General features: G+C 38.2%; 1 protein-coding gene across 1 annotated transcript; it reads right to left on the bottom strand.

Moving 5' to 3' along the window:
- Positions 1-958: 958 nt before the first annotated feature.
- On the bottom strand, positions 959-19,379 carry PUS7 (pseudouridylate synthase 7 (putative)). The gene is made up of 15 exons (XM_009883541.1): positions 19,015-19,379; positions 17,019-17,103; positions 16,793-16,894; positions 15,676-15,820; positions 11,182-11,293; positions 9,670-9,747; positions 7,868-7,996; positions 7,514-7,639; positions 7,148-7,209; positions 6,567-6,727; positions 5,553-5,679; positions 4,933-5,034; positions 3,107-3,236; positions 1,919-2,010; positions 959-1,171 (listed from the first exon to the last, which is right to left on the bottom strand). Exons 1-15 carry the CDS (start codon positions 19,377-19,379, stop codon positions 1,035-1,037), a joined length of 1,953 nt encoding a protein of 650 aa, XP_009881843.1. The 3' UTR covers positions 959-1,034.
- Between the last annotated feature and the right edge of the window lie 3,112 nt (positions 19,380-22,491).

Here is a 22,491-nt window from a genome sequence, read left to right as displayed (position 1 = left end):
CCCCCCGCCCCGCGCTTGGGCCGGGGGCGGCCGGCCGCTCCAGCGCCGTCACCGCCCGGTGTGTCGGCTCCGACACCGCCCCGGGTGAGCCGGCGGAAGGCCGGGCTGGGCTCGAGGAGCAGCTGACTTTATCGGAAAGCGCAGCCCCGCTGGTTCGGGAGCCTCAACCGCTTCGCGCTGCTCGCGCCGCCCCCCTTTCCTGAGGTACCGCACGGGCGGGAGGAGCTTTCCAGCCACCACGGCACGCTCCGATTACACGATTTTAGCAACACAAGCTTTTTGTTTGGGTTAGAAAGAGGCTTAAAAGTGCCTGTTTAGAACAGCTTTATAATTTATTTTCTTTTTCTAGCAGAAGCCCAGCTTGTCCCCTGCCAGCCATGGACACAGGAGATGTGTAAAGGAAACAGTTACTGATGCCCACATAGACTTCCAGGTTAATTTATTTTCGGTACCTGTTCTTTGGTACATGTATTAGTAAAGCTAGAAAATACACAAAAGTATTTTCTCACTGAAAAGACCAACTAATTAAAATAGCTGTACTCTTTACAGCCCATAAAAAGCCCCACTAATAGAATCCTCTAACGCATCAGCGCAAATAGTACCAGCAAAACCTCCTGCGACAGAAGTGTTCATCGATACCTTAATTTTGTTGCAACTCATTTTCCTAAGCTGTAATTTAATGTATTTGAAGAGACTTAAAGGTGTGCTGAACTCATGAAAACATTCAGTGCTTGCCAAAGAAAAAAAAAACCCTAAACATTCTTCCAGGTCTGAAATTATTACAAGCCCACTTCTTAAAGATGCACCCATGTTACAGCTCAAGCAACTTATTAATTCATTAAAAGCACCAGTCACAAAGATCCATATATTACAACCACCACCTTGCAAATGACTACTGAAGTTAAATGCTAGCACTAATAAAAACTTAAAAAAATACAAATCTCTTACTACTGATCTGTAAAGATTTGTACAGAACATGTCAATAGGAAAACAGTTTATATATGTTAAAATCTTAAGTCATTTTAGCAGTTCATTCAGCGTAACCAGGTAGTATTCAGTTGTGTCTGGTTTTTAATGCTTGTGTCCATTTTCAAAACTTCTCGAATCGCCATGGTAGCGTAAGTGGATGGGGGAAGGGAGAACTCCATCTTCAGTGCCCTGAATTTACCATCTATCACAAAGGGTAAGAGGAGACACAAAGCAAGAAAAAGTTGTTAAAGGCATAAGTAATGCTTATTCTGGATGCCATCTAAACTGGACTAAAATTTTCCACAACCCTCCCCAGCCTGTAAAAGAAAACAACTACCACCACCATACTCCAATTTATAATCCACAGTGGAATTTCATAAAACAATTTGGTTTTAACATTTTCTCTCAGCGAGGAAGTGGTGTTTAGGGGGTTTTCTTCTTTTCAAAGCAAAATAAACTTTTCTTTTTTGAAAAGTGAATTCCTTGTCTCACTTTTTGTGGAAAGTAGTGTCAAAAGACTCTGTGACCAGAGTTATAAAAAAAAAAAAATCTCCATCAAATTCTGTTAAGTATTTGAATAGTCTCTTGTGTTCAGCACAAATAATACACGCTCAAGCATACAGACAGTTTGTGGCTTAATTCCACCTTCATGCATTTCACAGACATTTATTGCTAAGCAATTACTCGGTTTTAGAGAGGTCTCTAAGGAAATGTAACAGTCAATACAGACTGCTGGCAGAATTGCTAGCACTCTTATGAAATAAGGGTCCTTCTTTATACACCTAACTTTGGATATCTTTAATACCATTGCTTGACAGTCCAGTTAAATGAAAGATCCTCCTTAAAAGAGCTTTCGATACCTTTTAAACCGCTACAGATATGTAGCGGTTTAAAACAACAGGCAGATCAAACTTCTATTTTGCAAACATCAGCAGAAAAATCAACTTACCTGTAGGAAGAACTGGTAATGGTTTTCCTTCCAGCTTATCCAAATCCGTAGTAAATAACGGGATTCTGGGATCGTCGTATGCAACAACCTCCCTTTATAATATACATAAGATTTTAAAATTATTATTTTTAATTATTTAGGATAAAATTTATATATTATTATTTTCTATCATTTTATGTTTTTATTTTAATAGAATTTATTAGTATTACTCCAATCTGTCAGTTGCAACTGAAATGGAATAGATTTTCTAATACAATAAGGTAAGACGGCATTTATGGTGCAATAACTGGTAAAGCTTTATGTAGAAGACTCGCCTCTGATGAAGATCATAAAAGAAATAATAAAATTACCGAGAAGTTTCTTTGCACAACTCATCTGTTTTCTCTCATGGGCTGTCAGAATTTCCAGCTATACAAGCAGTATAGTTTATGAAATTATAGAAAGAATAGTGTCAACTCTAAGAATACTTGTGGGGTGGGGGCTTCATTTTGAAGAAAGCCATCTAAACTTCTTTGAAAGGGCTTAAATACATCTTCTAATTTCTGCTACTCATTTAACAGAAATTCCATATGTAATGACGAGGCTGAAGAAGTAACTGGGAAGCAGATAAGGTTTAAACCAGCACTAATTAAAATAAAGTGGGTTTTGTGGTTTTTGTCTCTCTCCTAAACCCTCTATTTTTTTTGCTATGCATCAGTGATCAAGTCTTTGTGCACATTCAGTACACTCACTTGTTTAAAAGGTATTTATTCAGTTGCCATATAACAACTAGGTTCTATCTCTAACAACAGAGATTTAGTAGGTTTAAGTGATACAAATCTTTCTGATTGACAGATTGGTAACTGGAAACCAACTTTCTCACTGCAAGACTACAAAAATCCCGTTTTGAATATTATCTATCATGGTTTCAACATAATTATGTATGAAGTGTTCAGGCAAGCCCTTGCAAGGAATGCAACAATGAGACAGATATCTTGACGCTTGCGCATTGCAGAACCAGAGGACCAAGGAAAAAATAACGCTATGGTTCAACTTCAGCTGCGAAAAAACCACAAGGGAAATGCAGAGAGATTGCTCCCTACCTATGTTTCAGTCTACATGTACGTCCCGTGGGTTCTCGTACTTAGTCATCCCATATATACTCTGTGCTGTCAATTCAAGTACAATCGCCTTTATCCTCCTACTTACCAACTGACATTCTGAGGTCGAATGATAATCTTTCTGTATGCTCCAGAAAGTGAATAATCTCTGATCTTATGCCTCATGTTGTTGATATCAAGATTGTCAGCTACTAGCATTTCCTTGTAGGCCTCACCAACTGCAAGAGAGGAAAATATTTAATAGGAGAGTGCATAGTGCGGCCGATTGAAACAGCCCGTTTTCATAGATCATTCCTTCCCTTGCATTTAGTAGTTTTCAGCATATATGGGGTAAGTGTTACACAGAAGTTTAAATTACTTATAGCAAATCTAACTACCTACAATGTTTGCTTCTACAACCTGATTAGTAGAGACAGTAACCAAGAAAGAATCTTAGCAAATCAAAATTTCAACTTGTGTGATGAAATTGTTACACCTGTGGATGAGGGGAGAGCAGTGACTACTGCCCCCCTTGCCTTTAGCAAGGCTGTTGACGTGTTCCCACAGCAACCTTGTAACCAACATTAGAACATTACAGTGGGTGGACTGCTAGATGGGTGAATAACTGTCTGGCTCATTGTCTCAAAGGGTAGTCACTACTGGTTTGAGCTCTGCCTAGAAGCTCATTACAAGCAGAGTTCCTCAAGGAATTGGCATGTGTCCTGTTAAATACCCTTATCAGCCAAGTGGATGAGCTGGAATTCACCCCAACAAGATTGTGGACAAAATCAAGCTGGGGTGGCAGTCGATACACCCAAGGGCAGGACTGCCATTCAGAGGGACATAGGCAGGCTAGAGGAATGGGCCAAGAGGAGCCTCACGAAATTCAGCAAAGACTAAGTCCTGTACCTGAGAGTGATTAGTTCCTTGCAATGGTACAGGCTAGGGAGCAACTCCACGCACAGTCACCTGGGACTCTGAGTAGAAAGACTTAATAGAGTGCTCTAGCAGTGGCAAAAGCTAACACCAACAGGAGCTTAGCCAGTAGCTACACCAAGAAAAACAATTACTGCCCTTTACTGAGCACTCAGGAGACCGCACTTGGAATAGAGTGTCCAGTATGAAGCAGGTACTGATAAACTTGAGTGAGTCCAATGGAGGACCACCCCAATGGAAGGGCTTGTAGCACATGCCCTGTGAGGAAAGCCTCAGAGAACTGTTGGTTTTTTTTAGCTTAGAGAAGAGAAGATTTAGAGGAGAACTTAGAGACTACTTGTTCTTGAAAGCTTCTGACCTGACAGGACAAAGCCTTGAGCAAGATGGCCTGAATACGGCACTGACCTTGTTTTGACCAATGGCCTCCTGAGGTCCCTTCCAACCAAAATGATCCTACAACTTTATCCCGTAATAATAGCATTGTGCAGATCACTCAATCTATTCCATTAAAAACAATTTACATCTAATGCATTTTGTATACGGCAGATGAAATATATGCTTTTTTAATATTCATTTTGGTTAATATTTAAACAGATCTGGTTCTTTTTCTAACTTCAAGTGTTTGCTTGGGTTACAAATTCTAGAACTTTGGTTTGTTTTCTTATTTTAAAATCAAATGCACACACTTTTCAATTAACATTCCACCATATTTTTTTTTTCCCTTGTGCTAAGATAAAATAATTTTGCCTCAGTAAAAATTTCTTTCTTTGGAAAAGCTACTAGCTAAAAAGAAATGTGAAACAGATTTATGTTAAGTGAAACAAGTTACAATGCAGACTATTATATTCACAATGGGAGAGGCTGACAGCAATGTATCAAGAGCTCTGAAATAGTGTATTTTTTTTAATGGTCACCAAGGTTGCATAGATCTAATCTTCCTTTTAAGAACAATCTTAAAGCAGACCTACACTTTCAGAGTAAGTTATTAGTCAGACTTACTTTTATGCTTTGGATAAATAACATCAAATCCTGGCAATGGCATCACTACATCATGGATAGTGTAGTTATCAACATCTCCTTCTTCGATATGAACAGCTGTGGCTACAATCAGGACAGAAAACAAAGAGTTACCAGTATGAATGCCTGTGACAGTTAACATTAGCCAAATTTAAAATGAACCACTCGATTCGCACCCCAGGGAAATGCCAGAGCAAATCCAAATGAAGAAAGTTTTAACTGAGTGGAGCCTCTGCTTTACAAGATACTAACACAAACAAAAACGTCTGTGGTTAAAACATTCATAACATCCTTCCATAGTTCTCCATAGCTCAACTAGGTTTGGTTCATTCTTGAGAACAATCAGTCCTTCATAGTCTCTTCCCTATCCAGCTATTTGGAAAAACAAGCAAACCAATAGCTCATGGAAGTGTATTATCTAACTCCCAATTCCTTGTATAGTTTGACTAAAACTGGCCAATGGATTCAGAAATCACTGGACCAAAAATAGGTGAAAGGGAAAAGCGAACATGTAGGCACTACCACATAAACAAATGCGTGTCTTGTTTTCCTAGGAATTTGAACTACAGAGCATCACTGGCTTTTCACTTGTCTGATTTTACCTCCTTTCAGTGTGAGATCTCCTGGTACAGCTCTAAGCCCATATTCTTCTATTCTCTTGCTCACCATATTATTCCACACATAACTCTGGTAGCTATGAATATACATTAAACGATTATTTCTTGGGATCTAGAGGTAAAGAAAAAAAGTGAAACATTAAAAAGATGTAGGTGTATTTTTAGGGTTTTTTTTCTCTCAATCGTAACCAAAAAGGCATATATTTGAAATGTTTCCTTCTCCAGCAACAAGACTAACACAATTTCCTGGTATACAGATTTGGGTTTTGTTCATTATTTGGGAAAAGGATATATGAAGACATAATGCTTTAATATGCTTGAAATCCACATTAAAAAAACCCTACTGTGCTTAAACTAAAAAAAAAAAACTTTTTTAAGTTTTCCTTTTCATTCAACAGCTCATCAAACACATGGGGCTATTACAAAACACTGAATTCATACTCAACCTCCGAAATCTTAAGTAAATTTTGCAGATGTGAAAGCACAGTGTTATGCTAATTATCTTCTTCATAAACAAGAAATTATTCTTCAGCTCCTACAATGGGCCCAGTAATTTGCTGGTGATGAGGTATTTTCTCCAAAGACTTGATCTTGATTACAGTACTTGAAAATGACAGTGAAACCACCACCTCTACACCAAGCTGATTCATTAGCACTCTATCAGTTTGATTCATACTTTTAAAGCAACATAAAAAGTCTGATAGTGAACTTTTGCACAATTCTCAGATCTGTATTATATATGGTTACTAAGTATAACTGTATTGCTTCCGACCTACCAGAGATAGTTGTATAAACTGGAAAGCTCATTATGCATACATTAATTACAGATGTCGTCAGTTACCATGCAGCACTACATCAAGCAAAAAGGCAGGATAAATGTAAAGATTTTACATGTAACCTTCTACTGATCAAGCATCTACGAGTCTATTTCAAATTCATCACGATATGATCAAAAGAGCATTTATTCAAGTAAATACCCCACAGCACTTTTACACTCACTATGCCGAATGCAGAGATTATGTTCTTCATTCCATACTTTAAGAGCCCGCGTAGAAGCTGTCCTTCCACGCACCTTTTTACGGGTAGTTTCTTGAGGGCTGCTGCAGGATCTTTAGTCTTTGCCCATTCTTCTCTGCACTTTACTAAGTATCCCTTTTCAGCTAGAACGACGACGTAAAATAAAAATATTTTAACTACACACCAAAAAAGCATTCGTATCACCTTTTGTTAAAACAGTTGAAAAATTAAAGTTTGAGTCATGGTAATTACACAGATTAACAGAATGACAGAAAAGTCGAGATTGGAAGGCTCCACGTGGAGTCTGAGCAGACTCTGTGCATAAGTATTCAGTCTCTTTTCACTCCCACTGTGAGAAACTGCACAGCAAGGAAAGAGAAGCCGAAAGGCAGAGAGTCTGAAGATTGCTTGTCCATTGCTAAAGTGGCTGAAGTTTAGCACATGCAAAGCTGTCCTCACAAACGTCCTTTCAAATTAAAAGAATCTAAAAGTGTTTTTCCTGAACATACAGTTCTTGGACAGGAGAGATAGAATCAATTAACGTATCATTTTTCAGTCCTTACCTCCTGGTCGTGGTTTTAGTATCAAATCCATTACTTCATTCCAGTTGTTCTGTAGAATAGCTCTAAGATTCAAACAGGAAAGTATATTAAGAACTGACTAAATACACTTTAAGAAGATTTAGCCACTTCATCCAAAAAAAGAAGTATAAGTGTTTAGATTTATGCAATACTAAAATTAGTGGTATTATGCAAAATACTTGCTGAAGCAAGTTCTGAAACAAGTTCTTTCTTCTATCTAAAATTAAAACCGGCACATGCAATATGCTAGAAAAAAATTCCCCAAAATACATTAGAAGTTATACCGGGATAAAAATAAAATAAAAGTAAAAATAATAATAAAAAAGGGGGGATGAAAACAACACATACCTGCCAATTTGATATGTAGGAACAGCTGTGGTTCCAAATCTTTGCATTCCATAATAATTGATGAATCCAATTTCCCTGAGAGAGTGCATTGCTTGCTCTATCTGGTCATCAGTTCCTGTTATGTTTCTAGCATTAAAAAAAGAGTTATAAACAGATTATTAAGGGCTTACACTATATTGTGATCCCCATAATATTAAAGCTCAACATCAACATTGCATAGCATCTATCAAATTCAACAAACTCGTGCCAAGAGAATGACTTTTCATCTTTGTAACACAAGATGCACTGATACATCTTACCTATTTAAAGAAAAACATTCTAACAGAACGTTCTAAATACATACTAACATATTACCTGAGAACAACAGTGAAATGGTTCCCTTGAAGTTCTCCTAATTTCAGCGGATGGTTCTTGTAACTGAAATTTCCTAATTTGAAATTCATCAAACATTTATTCAAATGAGCAAGTCTTTGCGCAGTGATTCTAAAAAGAAACAAACAGTGACCAACCTATGCTTAGAAAAGCAGATCATTAAATAAATATAGAAATGCTAGCATTTCAAAACAAAAAGCAGTGAGTCCAGTTTCCCCAATTTTCTACTGTTGCCTTTTCAAAGTATTTTAATGAAATATCTAAAAGAAAAGAACAGGTAATTCTTAAGGCTACTCATACAAGAAAAAATTTATACCATGACAAAGACTGTTAGTTCTGTAGTTTCACATCTATGTTACAGTATTCACTCAAAAAAAGTATGTTGCAATATTGATGTATACTGTACTGCACAAGCTGAGCTCTGCTTTATTTGAGTAACTACAACATAAATACACTCCAGTTAGCACCGTTACAAACTCGGAGTTAAGTAATTAGCCACTGCATAAGCTTAGTGCAGATAAGGGAATATGAAATCAAATCTGTCACTGATATCTGTCATTTTTGTTGCTAGTACTTTTGGAAGCGTACCCCGTTCTTTGCATCACTGAGCTGCTCTTTGATACTTCTGCCAAAATTTATACCAGGATAGACAAGTTTATCAACTAGCATGGCCAGCGTACTCAGCTCAGAGCGGGCTGATAAATGGTAACGTCTCCTCTCCTGCACCATCCTCCTCCAAGGCTGCACAGGGGAGTCAGGTACTGTGGCACTACCAAACAGACACCACAAATCAGTACATTCCCCCCAAGTCAATGCTTGCAACACATTGAAGCTCTTGGACACAACGTTAAATGTGATCAAGTTAAAAGTAAATAGAACAGCACCTGAGATGGCTACACCACAAGTCATCACTTTGCAAACTTGCCTTGCAGCAATGACAATCTGGGGCTTCTCACAATTCACAAGTTAATAATTCCTTTTATATGTGCAAACATATGCACGTGCAAACCACGGGGAGGAAAAATATGAACAATTAAGTAGCGAATACCCTCTTTTTAACAAGGATTTGATCAAATTTCTGGCTTTCAAACCTTAAGATTCCTCACTTGAGCAGTGTGGTTTTCAAAGAGTTGTACATCGTAGTCCAGGCAGAATATTCCAGCTAGCTAAACAAATACTGTAATATATAATTGCGAGGCATCCATCATTCTCAGTTATGGATGTAAGACTAATTTCAGCTGCCCAGAAACCATATAATTATCTTGGAATATGACAAAATAGATTTTATTTTCTCATAATAGGCAACTTATGGGAGTAGCTTAAGGCAGGAAAAATTCCTCATCATTTTTTGCCCCTTCTGGCTACTCACAGATGAGCAAAGGCAGCAATTAGCCTTCTCTGGAGCTGTTCAGAGAGTGCAGTGAGAAAGAAAACAGGATTCCAGCTGGAGGAAGGGGGGAAACTAAAGTCAGGAAGGAAATGGGACATAATTTTCACTGTGTTATTCTGTTTTTCTGCTGTTGCATGGGAGCCATGCAGCATAAGAGCACATAGGCAATTTGGCTCCCTGCTTCAGCCAAATACATGCACGCAGCCTATGAGGCAGAGCACCACTGACTGAAACTACTAGCAATCACCATGTAATAAAAACGGATTATAGCGTCTTCATTAATACACATGCTTTACAAGATCAAGACCTGAATCCGCCATTTGTGTCACATGCATACTGAGTCTTCAAGGTATTTAGCGAGATATTCAACCTATCATGGCAGGAGTGCACTTACCTAAGAACTGCGATCTCTTGAACGGTTATAGCCCTTTTATCTTTAGTTCCCATGTAGGAAAATATGTTTGGCTTCACTCTTAAAAGCAACAGTAACAGATATTATGTATATTAAAATAGCCACAGATCAAACATAATTTTCAGCATAATTACCTAGAATTATTAATCTTCTCTATTAAAAATAGAAAATATACATATATTCCCCAGAACTACCCTACAATTTGACATACGTATGACATTTTCTAATCTCATCTCTCAGTACATAAAACACAAGGAAACTTCTGCTTTAATTATACATAAACAGATTCACTTTTATCACAACTGTGCTTTCAGAATATAAGCTTTGACGTACTTCTTTATACGCATCCACTCAATGCACAATCGTGAGCAAAATTTCATAGAATCATAGAATGGTTTAGGTTGGAAGGGACCTTGAAGATCACCTAGTTCCAACCCCCCTGCCATGGGCAGAGACACCTCCCACTAGACCAGGTTGCCCCAGGCCACGTCCAGCCTGGCCTTGAACACCTCCAGAGATGGGGCATCCACAGGTTCTCTGGGCAACCTGTTCCAGTGCCTTACCACCCTTAAAGTGAAAAACTTCTTCCTAATGTTTAATCTAAACCTGCCCTCTTCCAGGTTATAATATATATATTATTTCCTTTCCACTTTGTACTGTACAGCCTGTTACAAAGGGAATATTTCCAGTTATTCCAGCTATGGGCACTAGGGGGTAGCAGGATTGACATTACATATATTTTTCTGCCAAACTATGCTCCTACCATTCTGTTCTCAAATACAAATACGAGTAGTATACTGGTTAGAGTCTAGATTACAAACATTTATTTTTGGACAGTAAGGGTGAAGGGAAAAGGAGGGAAGAAGTGGGTAAGTTTCTCTATGAGTAGATGACTGAATTGACCCAATTTTAAAATAGGCCTTCCTCTGCAATTCACTATGTTCACATCACGCCTTTGGCAAATCTTTTTGTTGCTGCACTTGATGGGGTGAAAGGAACTCAGACTGTGTTGCCATGGAGAAATTAATACACGGAACAACAGTTTATCAACTGTAGCTGCTTAGGAACTGATCAGCATATTATCACAACAATATCTGACAGGTTCATAACATACTTGCATATATTCACACACTAGGAAATAGCTTTTAATTCAGGTTATGCACATTGAGGCTTTGAGCTGCCAAGCCTTTCTCAGAGCAGCCAACTTCAATTGTGGACCTTTTTCCATTGAGGTAGTAGAGTACAGTCTTTTAAATTTCTTGGGATCGTTTTGTTGCAGTCTCACGTCCATCCAAAACTTACAAGTTTCAAACCTGATATTCTAAAATAATTTACTCTTTTTTTTAAAAAAAAAAAAAACAGTGGCTACAAATTAGGCAATAGTAATCACTTGTGTTGCTCTTACATAATTCTGAAGCATAACATTTACAGTAACATGACACATGCCGGGGGAGGACTGCATGCTAGCCAGGCTAGCAGGAACAGCAGCCTTACCTTAAAAATTTGGATAGGACATTAATGGCATCCATAGTATCCTTGTTCTCCTTGTACAGTACAAAGTGGCAGTAGCTTCCCCTAGATTTTGGCCAAGAGTGTTTTCTTGGATCTTTAAAAACAAAAGGTTAAAATTTGTAAAGTGTCACTTTTTAAAAAAAATAATTAATATCTTTGCCATTACAGCTACATTTAAAACAAATATGCAAGAATCAATTTCTGCTAATTTTCACCTGCTTAAAAAAAAAAAAAAGAAAGAAGTGAATTATTGACAGCAAAAGCTGCAAAGCACATTGAAAAATACCTTCTCCCCTTCCACTGGGCTGTAAACTTCTCTTTAATCAGTTCGGTGACCTAGAAAATCTTGAATGAAATGGCAACAGTTCCTCTGTCATGAAATTATCTAAAAATATACCCTAGTCATTCAACAGCCATATTGCCTGATTAAACCTCTCAAAAACATTATCATTACATTGACTCTCAGCCATAAAAGCCATCTCATGTTTCATCTAGTGCCTTCTATAATTAATAGATGAGGACCATTGGAGCCCAGTTTGTGGGAAGACTACAATTATTATTTATAGTACTAACATACTCTTCATTTCTGTAGGATTCTTTCTGTGTCATGCAAAAGCATGGGCTGTATCTCTACAAAAGTCTAAAAAAAAAAAAAGTATAGTCACAAAAAACTACTTTAAGGTGATTTTTTTTTTTTAAAGTCCTATGGGAGAGAAAAATCTGGCACAATAGAGACATTAACAAATAATTCAAGCCCAATACTGTGCAGTGTTTAAAGAAGGCCAGAGGATGAGGAAACTTCAGGTCCCACAGACTAACAACTGATTTACAATTCCGTACAATTATTTGGTGTTTTTCTGGAGTAGGAATAAAACTGTCAATGTATTTGTCAAGCTTTTCTTGCACATAAAATGCTCGAGATAAAACTTTCCTTTTACAATCATCCCCTGGCAATCATCCCATGGCACTACTGGGAAGGGGCACTGATTCTACACAGGTTTAGCAACCAATTTTGAGGTGCTTTGATTATCAATTCTTTCTTTCGTAAGAACAAAACTAAGGATTTGTTTTGTTTTAAATAAGAAGTCCCTTATCTTTTGGTAGCCATCAAGCAGACATTCCTGGTTTTGTACGAAAAGGGTTTAAGCGTCTTTCGTAACAGCAAAAGCTACCTGGAAAAGCCAGTCCTATTCCAGTATATAAACACCAATGCAGGAAAGAAGCCCTTGGGAAGTTTTGCCCTTTTTGTTCACGTTAGTTTAATAAAGCCCAGATATCCCACACAGACAGTGAATATGTTTAATTTTCAGGAAACTTTCTGGTAAACGATAATTCTTCTTACTTTTTTTTTTGAGAAGCTGCCATCCATACACACACCTCTGCAAAAACAATTTTGGATGCTTATAACTTAAAAATTATTGTAACACTTGCCTTGTACCATCAGTTTCTAAGTAAAGTCCCTGCTATGGAGTTTCCTAGGACCTAAACTGAGCGGTACGGTCCAAAGCCTGTTAAAAGACCTCAGGGACCTGCTGGTCTCCCTTCTGAGCCACAACTGCTCTTAAACACAGTCAATGAAACACTGCATTCAGCTTGAAGAGCAAGGTCCCTCATAACAAACTCAGTAATTAGAAGAGAGGAGAAGAGAAGGAGACAGAGCCTGATAAACAAGGAAAGTGTTCTCCAGCTGGAATTGTTCTTTAAATTTAATCCCTCTTGCACACAGTCATTTCAACACCCTTCATAATGTGAGCTCTAATCTGGGCTAGTCTAAAAAGAACTCTATAGATACTATACATACCGATGGGCTCCTCATGCTTCAGGCAACACAGCCATATGCCTATCCCCTGCGCTGCGGCCATGCTGAGTATTGGGAGGCCAGAGACACAATCCCAGTATTTAACCATTCCTCACTCAATACTTCAAAGTATTCAACTGTGTAGATTGACCAGAGGGACAGTCTGCAGTCCTTACAGCTATGTTTGAGTCATGTTACATTTTTGACAGTAAAAACGTATTTCCAAGCCCTTTTTCCACACCTTTTGCTGCAACTCAAAGGCTGGAAGCTCTTTTTTAATGTCGGGACATATGATGCGTACTTTTAAAGTTGTATTAATACAGGTAGTGGTGTCTGAAATACATGGCTGAAGGGCAAAAGCTTGGCTCAATGAAAGCAATGGAAAATTTACCATAGACATCAAACAGCATTGTCAAAACTGGTAACTCACATCACTTATTACTGGCAGACCTTCTCTGCACCAAAAGACTACTGCCTATACTGCACTAGGAAAAAGAGGTAGCACAAGCCCAATTCTTGGCTGTTTCAGGGAATTTTAAGCATTACTTAAGTGTAGGGGTTTTTAAAGAATTAATTGTTGCTACTTTGGCCAGCTGTCTTCTTATTTAGGAGGTCATAATGGTTGGCATTTCATTTTGTTAGCATGAAATGTCAACAACTCTTACCTGTTGCAGTTCTGACCTCTGTCCCAATGCATAGCATAAAGAGCACAAAAGAGTTGCATTTAATTTTTAGACTGTCGAAGGGGTTTTAGAGGTGAACATGCAGGTTTATGGTTATGGGATTGTTTATGCTTCAGGGAGCATCCAACAGTTAGGTGGTGGATGACAGCAATTTAGACAGTTATGCAATGGAATCGTGCAGAGGCAAACAGTGAACATATGGAAAGCTTCAATCGGAGATGCAACAAACTTCATTTGTGGACAATGATGAAACAGCAATTTACTGACAATTTAGTAAGGCGGTATTTTAAGTATTCTGGGTGTAAACCTGCTATAGACACAAAGCACCTTCTAATTTTCAATTTTAGGAAAGTATGTTTGGTAACCTTTTACGTTATCAACAAAAGTAATCAGCTATCTCAGCTAATATTCGAATATTCTACACTTCTGAAATGTTTCTTGCCTGGGGAACCCACTCAGGACTAAGCCGTGTCAGTGGCTATATAAACACAATAGAAAATATAATCCTGACTAAAAAGAACTTGCACTCTTAAATCCTACATTCATAAGCATTTACACACACTCACTGAAGCTGCACACATTTCCACCAACATGCACAGGTATTTGTAGCATCACAACTTAGGAATCCAAGTTTAAATACATGATGCTCCTCTGCATCACAAGATGGTGCTCCAGGTAATATTTTAATCCTAGAGACACACAACTAAATTATTTTCAGCATATTTCAAATAATTAAATTATTTTATACAGTATCTCTTAAATCAGAATGGTCAGCTTAGTATCAACCCCTCGTCTGTAACAATGGTTAAAGAATAGAAGCAGCAGAAGGAAAAGGTGGAGGTAAAACCATTACAAACCAACAGAGAACAAAACCGGCTGAGGAGAATTTTGTGCTGGCAAGTATACATACTCCATGCATAAAGCATGCAAACATACAAATTTTCTGAACATGGTTAAACAAGATACGTAACACATTGTAACTGTACCAATAAAAGTAAAACATTCCCATATTAGCTTAGAACAAGCCTTAAAAAATAACAACTAAATTAAATGTAGAAATGGCATTATTTCCACTTTTATATTGTCGCATCCTTTCTCCATCTCCTTCATCTTTAAAATGAAAGGGCTAAGTTTACATATGGTCATTTCTAGTAGGTTGAAATGACATAGGAATGCAGTAAGTTTAAGCCAAATCAAGCCTTAATACCTTTCATTAAATGCACAGCATTCTGCATGTAGACAATCCTCTCAACTTACAGCAGCAACAAATTTGCAGTAACATTAAAAAAATGTAGAACACATGAATTTATCGCTAGTAACCAAAACAGTATTTGGCAAGATTAAGGTGGATAATACTTCATTTTGAAATCCTTCATTACTTTGATTATTCCAAAATAGTAATTGTGATTTATAATGAATAAAGACAATTTTCTGCAAATATAATTAGCCTTGGAAGCAGAAGTAGCCTTAAAGATCATGGCAAATATATTATATTTATATAAAACTGTAACTCTGAGAAAACAAATAGGTGCTTGTCTCTATTCAAGTCATTGAGAATTTTGTCATGGATTTTCAAACAGTCAAGATTACACTGACTGTCAGTGTATTGTACACATTTCAACTACAACCTCTTACTTCCACAATGCATACTTACACATCCAGGTAAGTTTATGAAAGCTAAGTTCAAACAATATTGAAAATAAACCCCCTACTTTGCCTATACCAACTGAAACAGCAAAAGATCCTCTCCCTTCTAACATGTTTGTATTTGATGAATGATTTGGGGGAAAAAAAAAAAAAGTAGTAGTAATTTAACTTTGAGATATTCCTTGTGTTCCTAGTCGGTTTAGATTCACACCATCAGTTGCAAAGAAGAAAAAGCAAAGCCAGACTACATTAGGACACACACCCCACTTGAAGTACTTAGTAACAGTTTTTTGGGGGGGGATAATTTTAGCATTTACTTTAACCAAATACTGTGATACTGAAACTCACTTGCCAGTGCTTTCTTCCCAGCAGCATGATAAGCAATAATGTATTTTTTTCCATCTCGATCTTCTGTTTTAGTCTCCAGTCCAGGAAACAAGGACTTCACAGCCTGATGGATAACTGTTCTTTTTTCTTTGGTGTCTTCAATTACCTGTGTTAATACACACGCATCCAGAAACCAAATAAAGTAACACAAAAGAGGAGGGATTCTCTCAGAGTTAAATTTTGCAGGCTTAAAGAAAACCTACCAAATCACACTAAAGTACTGAATTGGTACACTTTTAAAAGTCTGGCCTACTCATTAAAATTAGCTTGAAAAACAATAAATAACTCTGCTACAAACCCCAGTCTCAACATTCATAAAAGACAATTCTCAAGATTTATTCCTCTCTTCTGTGGTTAATAAAATTCCCCCTTCTAATGAAAACTCTGGCAAAATGAAGTTTTTCTATATGCATTAAAGGAAAAAAATGGCTACATAAGATTATTTAATGTGTGAATGTTTATTTGAAATGACCAGATTTAATCCTACTCATCTCTTTGTCCCAAATTTAGCTCAACAGTTATTCTTCACATATGTGTGTTATATGGATGTTTAAAAATACCAAGTTTTGATTTCATTTTGTACCTTCTTATTTTTCATGTTACAGAAGAGTATATTTACCTTCTTTTCTATTAAATCACTAAATACTGACCTTGAAAATAGTCTTTCATCAGGATGGATGTTTTATTTAATCCTTCTTACATAATTATCCTATAAAATACTACTAGACAGAAAACAAAAATACTGCAAGAAAGTTTTAACACCAGAGAAATTAAGATGTGTATTTGAGTTCATGTATACAGTCCCACTGAAATCAAAATGACAACTTACGTGCATGAATTTTGAGTGTATCTGTAAGCTTTACAGAATTGAACCCTAAACTGAAAACACTTCAGTATTACCTGCTGCATCATGTTCAAACTGCTCTTATACCTTGCATGCACAAGACAGCACGTACCTTCCACTCACTCACTCTCTCATATTCAAACTGCTCTTATACCTTGCATGCAAGTACCTTCCACTCACTCACTCTCTCATCCTCCTCCCTCCCCTGAACTTCATATCATTTATTAGTTTTACCTCTATGGCAACACTAGCTTCCTTATTCTTAAGAAGCTGGAGCTCCTCTAAACGCTGCTTGTCTTCGTCTGACAACACTGTAAATGTTTCTTCTGATGGGTCCTAATACATATTTGAAGGGGAAAAAAACCAAAACATCCAATAACCCTCATGGAACAACTTTCAGTCTTTCAATGTTTTTGCTTAAGGAGCATAGCCATTACCAAATCTTTACCTCAAAATTTACCTCATCATCCACTGGAACAGAAAAGTCATCTAAATGGCTCACACGTCCATCTTTGCCAATTTCATGAACAACAAAGTCTGAGTATCTGATAGGAAGAAACACCCATTAGAATTGTAACAAAACAATGAAAATCCCACATCACAAAGTCCTTTCCCAAGAAGCTGTTTGTTAGCAGAAATCATTCAAGAGTTCTGAATTCAATTACTTAAATTCACATAAAAAAACCCTTCACCGATGAGAAAGCTGCACCAATTCTCACCTCTCAGGATACTATGAGAACACAAAAGGAAGTCTGGCATATCTAAACACAGCAGACTTCTCTGCAGATAACCAAACACCTGCTGTAGTTATTCTGAGTCATTTTCTCACTGTCTTGCAGAGATTAGTAATGCATATCCTCAATCCCAGTCATTACTGACAATTAAGACTCTGCTGCATTGCTACAATGTGAACATAGATGCATTAACTCTGTCATTTCAAATAACCTGCAGAATAAAGTGCATGTGAGCCACTCTTTAAGGAAAGCGGGACAAATTCAGCTCTGTTACATATAGTCCGTTATAGAGAACATCTTTCAAATAAAGTTACTCTGCATATTCTATGATAGCAACAAAGAATTTGACTGTGACATTTTCAATCAAGTCATTATATTCAATAACAAAAACACCCGCACTTTAACAGAGCGGAGAAAGCCTATGTTGCAATTGCTAAATGATTCTTAAGTAGCATCTGCTTGTAAATGAAAAAAAAAAAAAGAAAAGAAAAGAAAAAAAATTTGTAGTCTATGAATGTTGAAAGATGAAGAAAACTTCACAAGGGGAATGTTTCTACTGTGTCTCCCCCAACCCTCATTTGCCATAGCTCTGTGCAGCCACACATCACACACATCATACTGGTAGAATTCCTTCCTAAGCAGTGTTGTGTCTCTCTCTCATTATCTGTACTTGTCTAGACATACTAGCGACAGGTACCATAAAAATGCCAGGACTAAATTAATGATCGGTGTTATAAACTAGGATCAAAGAAAAACCATGAGCCCACAAACCTTTCTACCACCTAGCTACCTTTGGCCATCTTGGTTCAAAATTGGCAGATTTCCCAGAAAGAGGTTCAGCACAGACTGTGTCCCCCACTGAAGGATTATGCCAGCTGCTTAATGCTGTATATAAAGATTAAATACATACATAATATCCATATACCACTTTATTATGTAAAATGATCGATATATGAAGCCAGCATTTAAAAACAGGGACTTCCTGGTGTGTAAACAAAGCATCCTTAACTGCTTTGCTAAGTCAGGGCAACAATGATTCTCACTTCAGCGAGTTTTTGTATTTGCATTCTGTTTTATTCAAAGATGTTATTTAATTTAAAAAACCTAGAAGTTCCATTAAAATAGCAACTAGAACCCAAACATCTTATTAAGTATATAATGTAAAATTTCACACCCTGGGTTATAAAATTCCCTTCTACATTTCGTAAATGACACTACAACCGATCACACTATAATTTAAAGGCTAATGAACCATCTGACAATATATGTATTTAAAGATATTAGCACAAAAGAGTCAGAGAAAAGCAAAGAACCAAAGAGGGATAGTTTCAATACTATTTTCCAGTGCATCTTGTATTAGCACTAAAGAGCGGTACAAAAGGTGGGAATACTGCATAAGGTTTTATGCTGTATGCCACTGCCAGAGAGCAAGACAAACACCAAAGGTCAGTGTAATCATGTATTTCTATCTATACACAGCTTCTTTCTTCAGAGCTCCATTTGACAGGAAAGAAGAAAAAAAACCCACCATCACACCAAACACAACAACCTAGGAAAGTCCCAAATGAAACCTTTCTTTCAGTCTCAGTATTAGGAAAAGAAAATTATGAAACTCCCAAGTGGCCGCACATAATCTCTTTGCATCCTGTGAGTCAGAAAAGGAAAATGGAGAACAGCTGCTTAACGCAAGGAATTAACATACATAACAAGACAAAGAGTTACCTCTCTTTTAAGATTCCAGAAAACCCTTTATGGGAGCTAACAAATTTAGTTATGCCAACATCACTTTCTGTCAGTCCATGCTTCATCATGTCTGCAAAGCTCTCTGGATCTCCATCTTCATCACTGTCCTCTAGTTCCTCATCTTCCTGCTCTTCACTTTCTTCACGGGGGATTATTTCATTTTTCGTGTCCTCAAGCAGAGATTTGTCAGGTTGTTCTGTTACAGTCTCAACGCTCTGCCCAGAGTCGTTCCCTGTCTTAGACTTCTCTGAGATCTTCTGCCTTTTAATTTCATCTGCGTTAGCCACATCATCCTCAGAGTGAGGACGTTTCAAGGATACACTATTCATTTCTACAGTTTCCATGTTTAAGGCACAGTGTAGGACAGAAAGCCCTGAGGAGCAAGAAGAATGGCTTATTTCCTGTCTGCTTAAGAGCAATATCAATACATAGTCTCTTCACTCCAAGGACTCTGCACCCTGCAACAGTTCAGGAAAACCACATAACTTTCTGCATTTTTAAGTTAAACATCAAGTAAAGATTTTGTACAGCTAGAAACAATATGTACTTGGGAAGAGAGAAGGGAAATGTTAAGGGGACTTAATACCCACCCAAGGCAGCATGCACGTTAGGCTACAGAAGAGCAGGATTCAATATTGCACCAACCATTTACCACCATCATCACTCTTGTCAGCTCTTACCACAGCTAGATCCAGCCCTGTGCACACAGCCGCTGCTGTCGATAGCAATTTAGTGCCTACAAAACTTTCTGTTCCCAAGCCTTCTGTTAGACATGACCACTCTTGATTACTCCTTGTTCTACCAAGATTCCATCTTGCAAGGATGGAGAGAGGATGGCTCGATTCCCCCAGACCTGAAATCTCATCTCTTCTTTTTCTGTGTTCATGTTTTCTAACACACACAATCCCACATGGAAATCAAGGTGGCAGAAATTCAGACCAAATGATAAGAGGGATGCGATAACAAAATCATTGAATGAGTGGGACAAACAAAACAACAAGTGAAATGATCTCCAAGACGAACATGACTACTCACACTGGTGGAGCAGAGCTCTGACTTTTCCCTGGCAACTCAAACTGTGATCTTTGCGTCAGCAGAACTAGTACCTTCAGATCTGAAAAACAGAGGAAAACTAATTCTTTGATAAAGTTTTAGGCAAAAAAAACCCCAACTATAAAAACATGTATGAACGTGACCATTACAGAAACCGGACACATCTGAACCCAGGTATCAACAGTTGTATAGAGGCAGACATAACCACTCAAATGGACAAGTTAATAACAAATATAATTGTAAAGGTGTTACCAACCTAGCGACATAACACAATATTGACATTAAGCAACATACAGCAGAGAAGTTTGGTCTTATTTCTATGTTTATGAAAGGAGACTGGAATTCCTATAATTAGGCAACAACAGGACCTTTCTCACAGCATCACCCAACTGGCCCTCCAGTGTGTTGGGGATAAACCACAGGTTTTGGTAGCAGGGAGCTGAATGGGAGGAAGCCATCAACTGCCGTGTGCTGGTCATGGCCAGTTCCAGCTGGCTCCATTTTGGACCAAACCCACTGCCTGCCAAAACTCCCAACTCATCAGATCAGCACAAGGTGCCTCTGCGCCGGCTCATTTAAGAAAGTGAGGAGCTGTCGGTGGCAGAAAGCACAATGGGAAGCACAGGAAGAGGCATGTGACAGCGTGCTAAAAAAGACACAGGGGGAGGCACAGGGAAGGTGACATTGTCGGGGATGCGGCTGGAGTTTCAGTCTTGGAAGGAGGCTCTCCACACCAGGGTAGGGACATCCCTGAGGGGACTGCAGCCTGTGGAGGTGCCCATGCCAGGGTAGGGACACCCTGGAGGGGACCATGGCCCATGGAGGGGCCCACATGGGAGCAGAAGAAATGAGAAAGAAGAAACAGCGGAAAGAAATGTCCATGCACCAACCCCAACCTCCTACACTACTGCTGCCTCACCCAAGGGACAGAGTGAAACCTTTGGGGACAACCACGGGAGGGAGATGAGGAAAGCAGGGGAGAGGAGGTGTCTGGAGCGAAGTTGAGCCTGGGGAAGGGGGAGGAGTTTTCCCCAAGTGTTTCTTTAAACGGTTGTCGTCTTTGTATCTCATGAGCCAAATCAGTAATTAAAAGTATATGTTAACTGGCAATAAATTAAATTAAATTCCCCGAGTCAAGGCTGTTTTGCCCACAACAGCAGGCAAGTTTCTAAATTAACAGGATTCAACTATTACTAAGAAATTAATCTAGGCACAGAGCAGTATTTTAGAGCTACACACATCATCCTGCATTATTTCTCCAGCCACTAGATAGCATATTCTATTTAATTTTAAAGGGTATGTTTTTCAAGAAAGACTCATTACTAACTCGATAACCACCACGTGCTTGGTTGTTAACTGTTACCAGTTAGCTGTTAGCCACTGCCGATTTCATTGCTTGGACTGTCCATTGTAGAGGTCACAAACTTCAGGTAAAAAGGCAGGAACAACTGTTTTAGAAACACTTGAAATGTTTTGCTTAAATGAAGAACTGAAAATGGATGCTAGAAAAAAGAATGGACAGGAGGGAAATAAGGAAAGACTTATAAAAAAAAGTGCACATGATGCCCGAAGAGAAGAGCAACAAAACACACGCAGAAGAACGCAGAACAATTAGCAAATTCATACGCCTTCAAGCAGAAAGCACCAATTTCCATTTGTCTTCAAATAAAACCAAAATAAAATCCTTCTTTAAAACAAACAAACAAAAAATCATAGCCAAGAGAAGCAATTTACCAGCATTTCCAGATTCTTCTCCTATGTTCCCAAATTTATGGAGCTCGTGTTATAAAGCACTGACATGGAAAAGGCCTCTAGACAGCTTGTGAATGTCTTCGCATGGCAAACAAAATACCATGTGGCACAGTGAAATCCTCTGAGACACCTGCCAAAGAAGGTAACAAGATAAGTCTCATGTTTCTAAAATAAAACTGTAATACCTAGTTACTAAATGATCCAAACTGCTAGAAGAATTCAACATTTGCCACAAATATTCCAAAGTTGTCCAAAATGGCCTATTCTCACAGCAGAGGAATGAGTTGCATACAAAAAAGTACAACCCTGTGCCAAATGATGGCCATCATCTGGTAAAATTTCTGCAGGTTAATTACTTGAAGGAGCAAGTTGAAGTCAGAGGGGCACACTTTGTCTCACTTGTGCAGATTGCTAGTGAGAGGCAATTATTTTTTGACAGCTGCTCAACCACCTCCGTCCTTTTCCTAGCAAACAGGTGTCTCCATAAAAAACAGAATCTGCATGAACAGCAACTCAGCAGCAATTTCAACAGAGACCATGTTTTAGCAGAGACTGGATTTACTACTACAAATAAAGGAGTCGATTCTCCCCAGGAAGAAACGCTGAGTGATTACTTCTGGCGCGGTACCTGTCAGGCAGACGCACAGGCCG

Source organism: Charadrius vociferus, unplaced genomic scaffold, assembly GCF_000708025.1.
Source record: "Charadrius vociferus isolate BGI_N301 unplaced genomic scaffold, ASM70802v2 scaffold704, whole genome shotgun sequence".
NCBI lineage: Eukaryota > Metazoa > Chordata > Aves > Charadriiformes > Charadriidae > Charadrius > Charadrius vociferus.
This window is presented reverse-complemented; position numbering and strand designations above follow the sequence as displayed.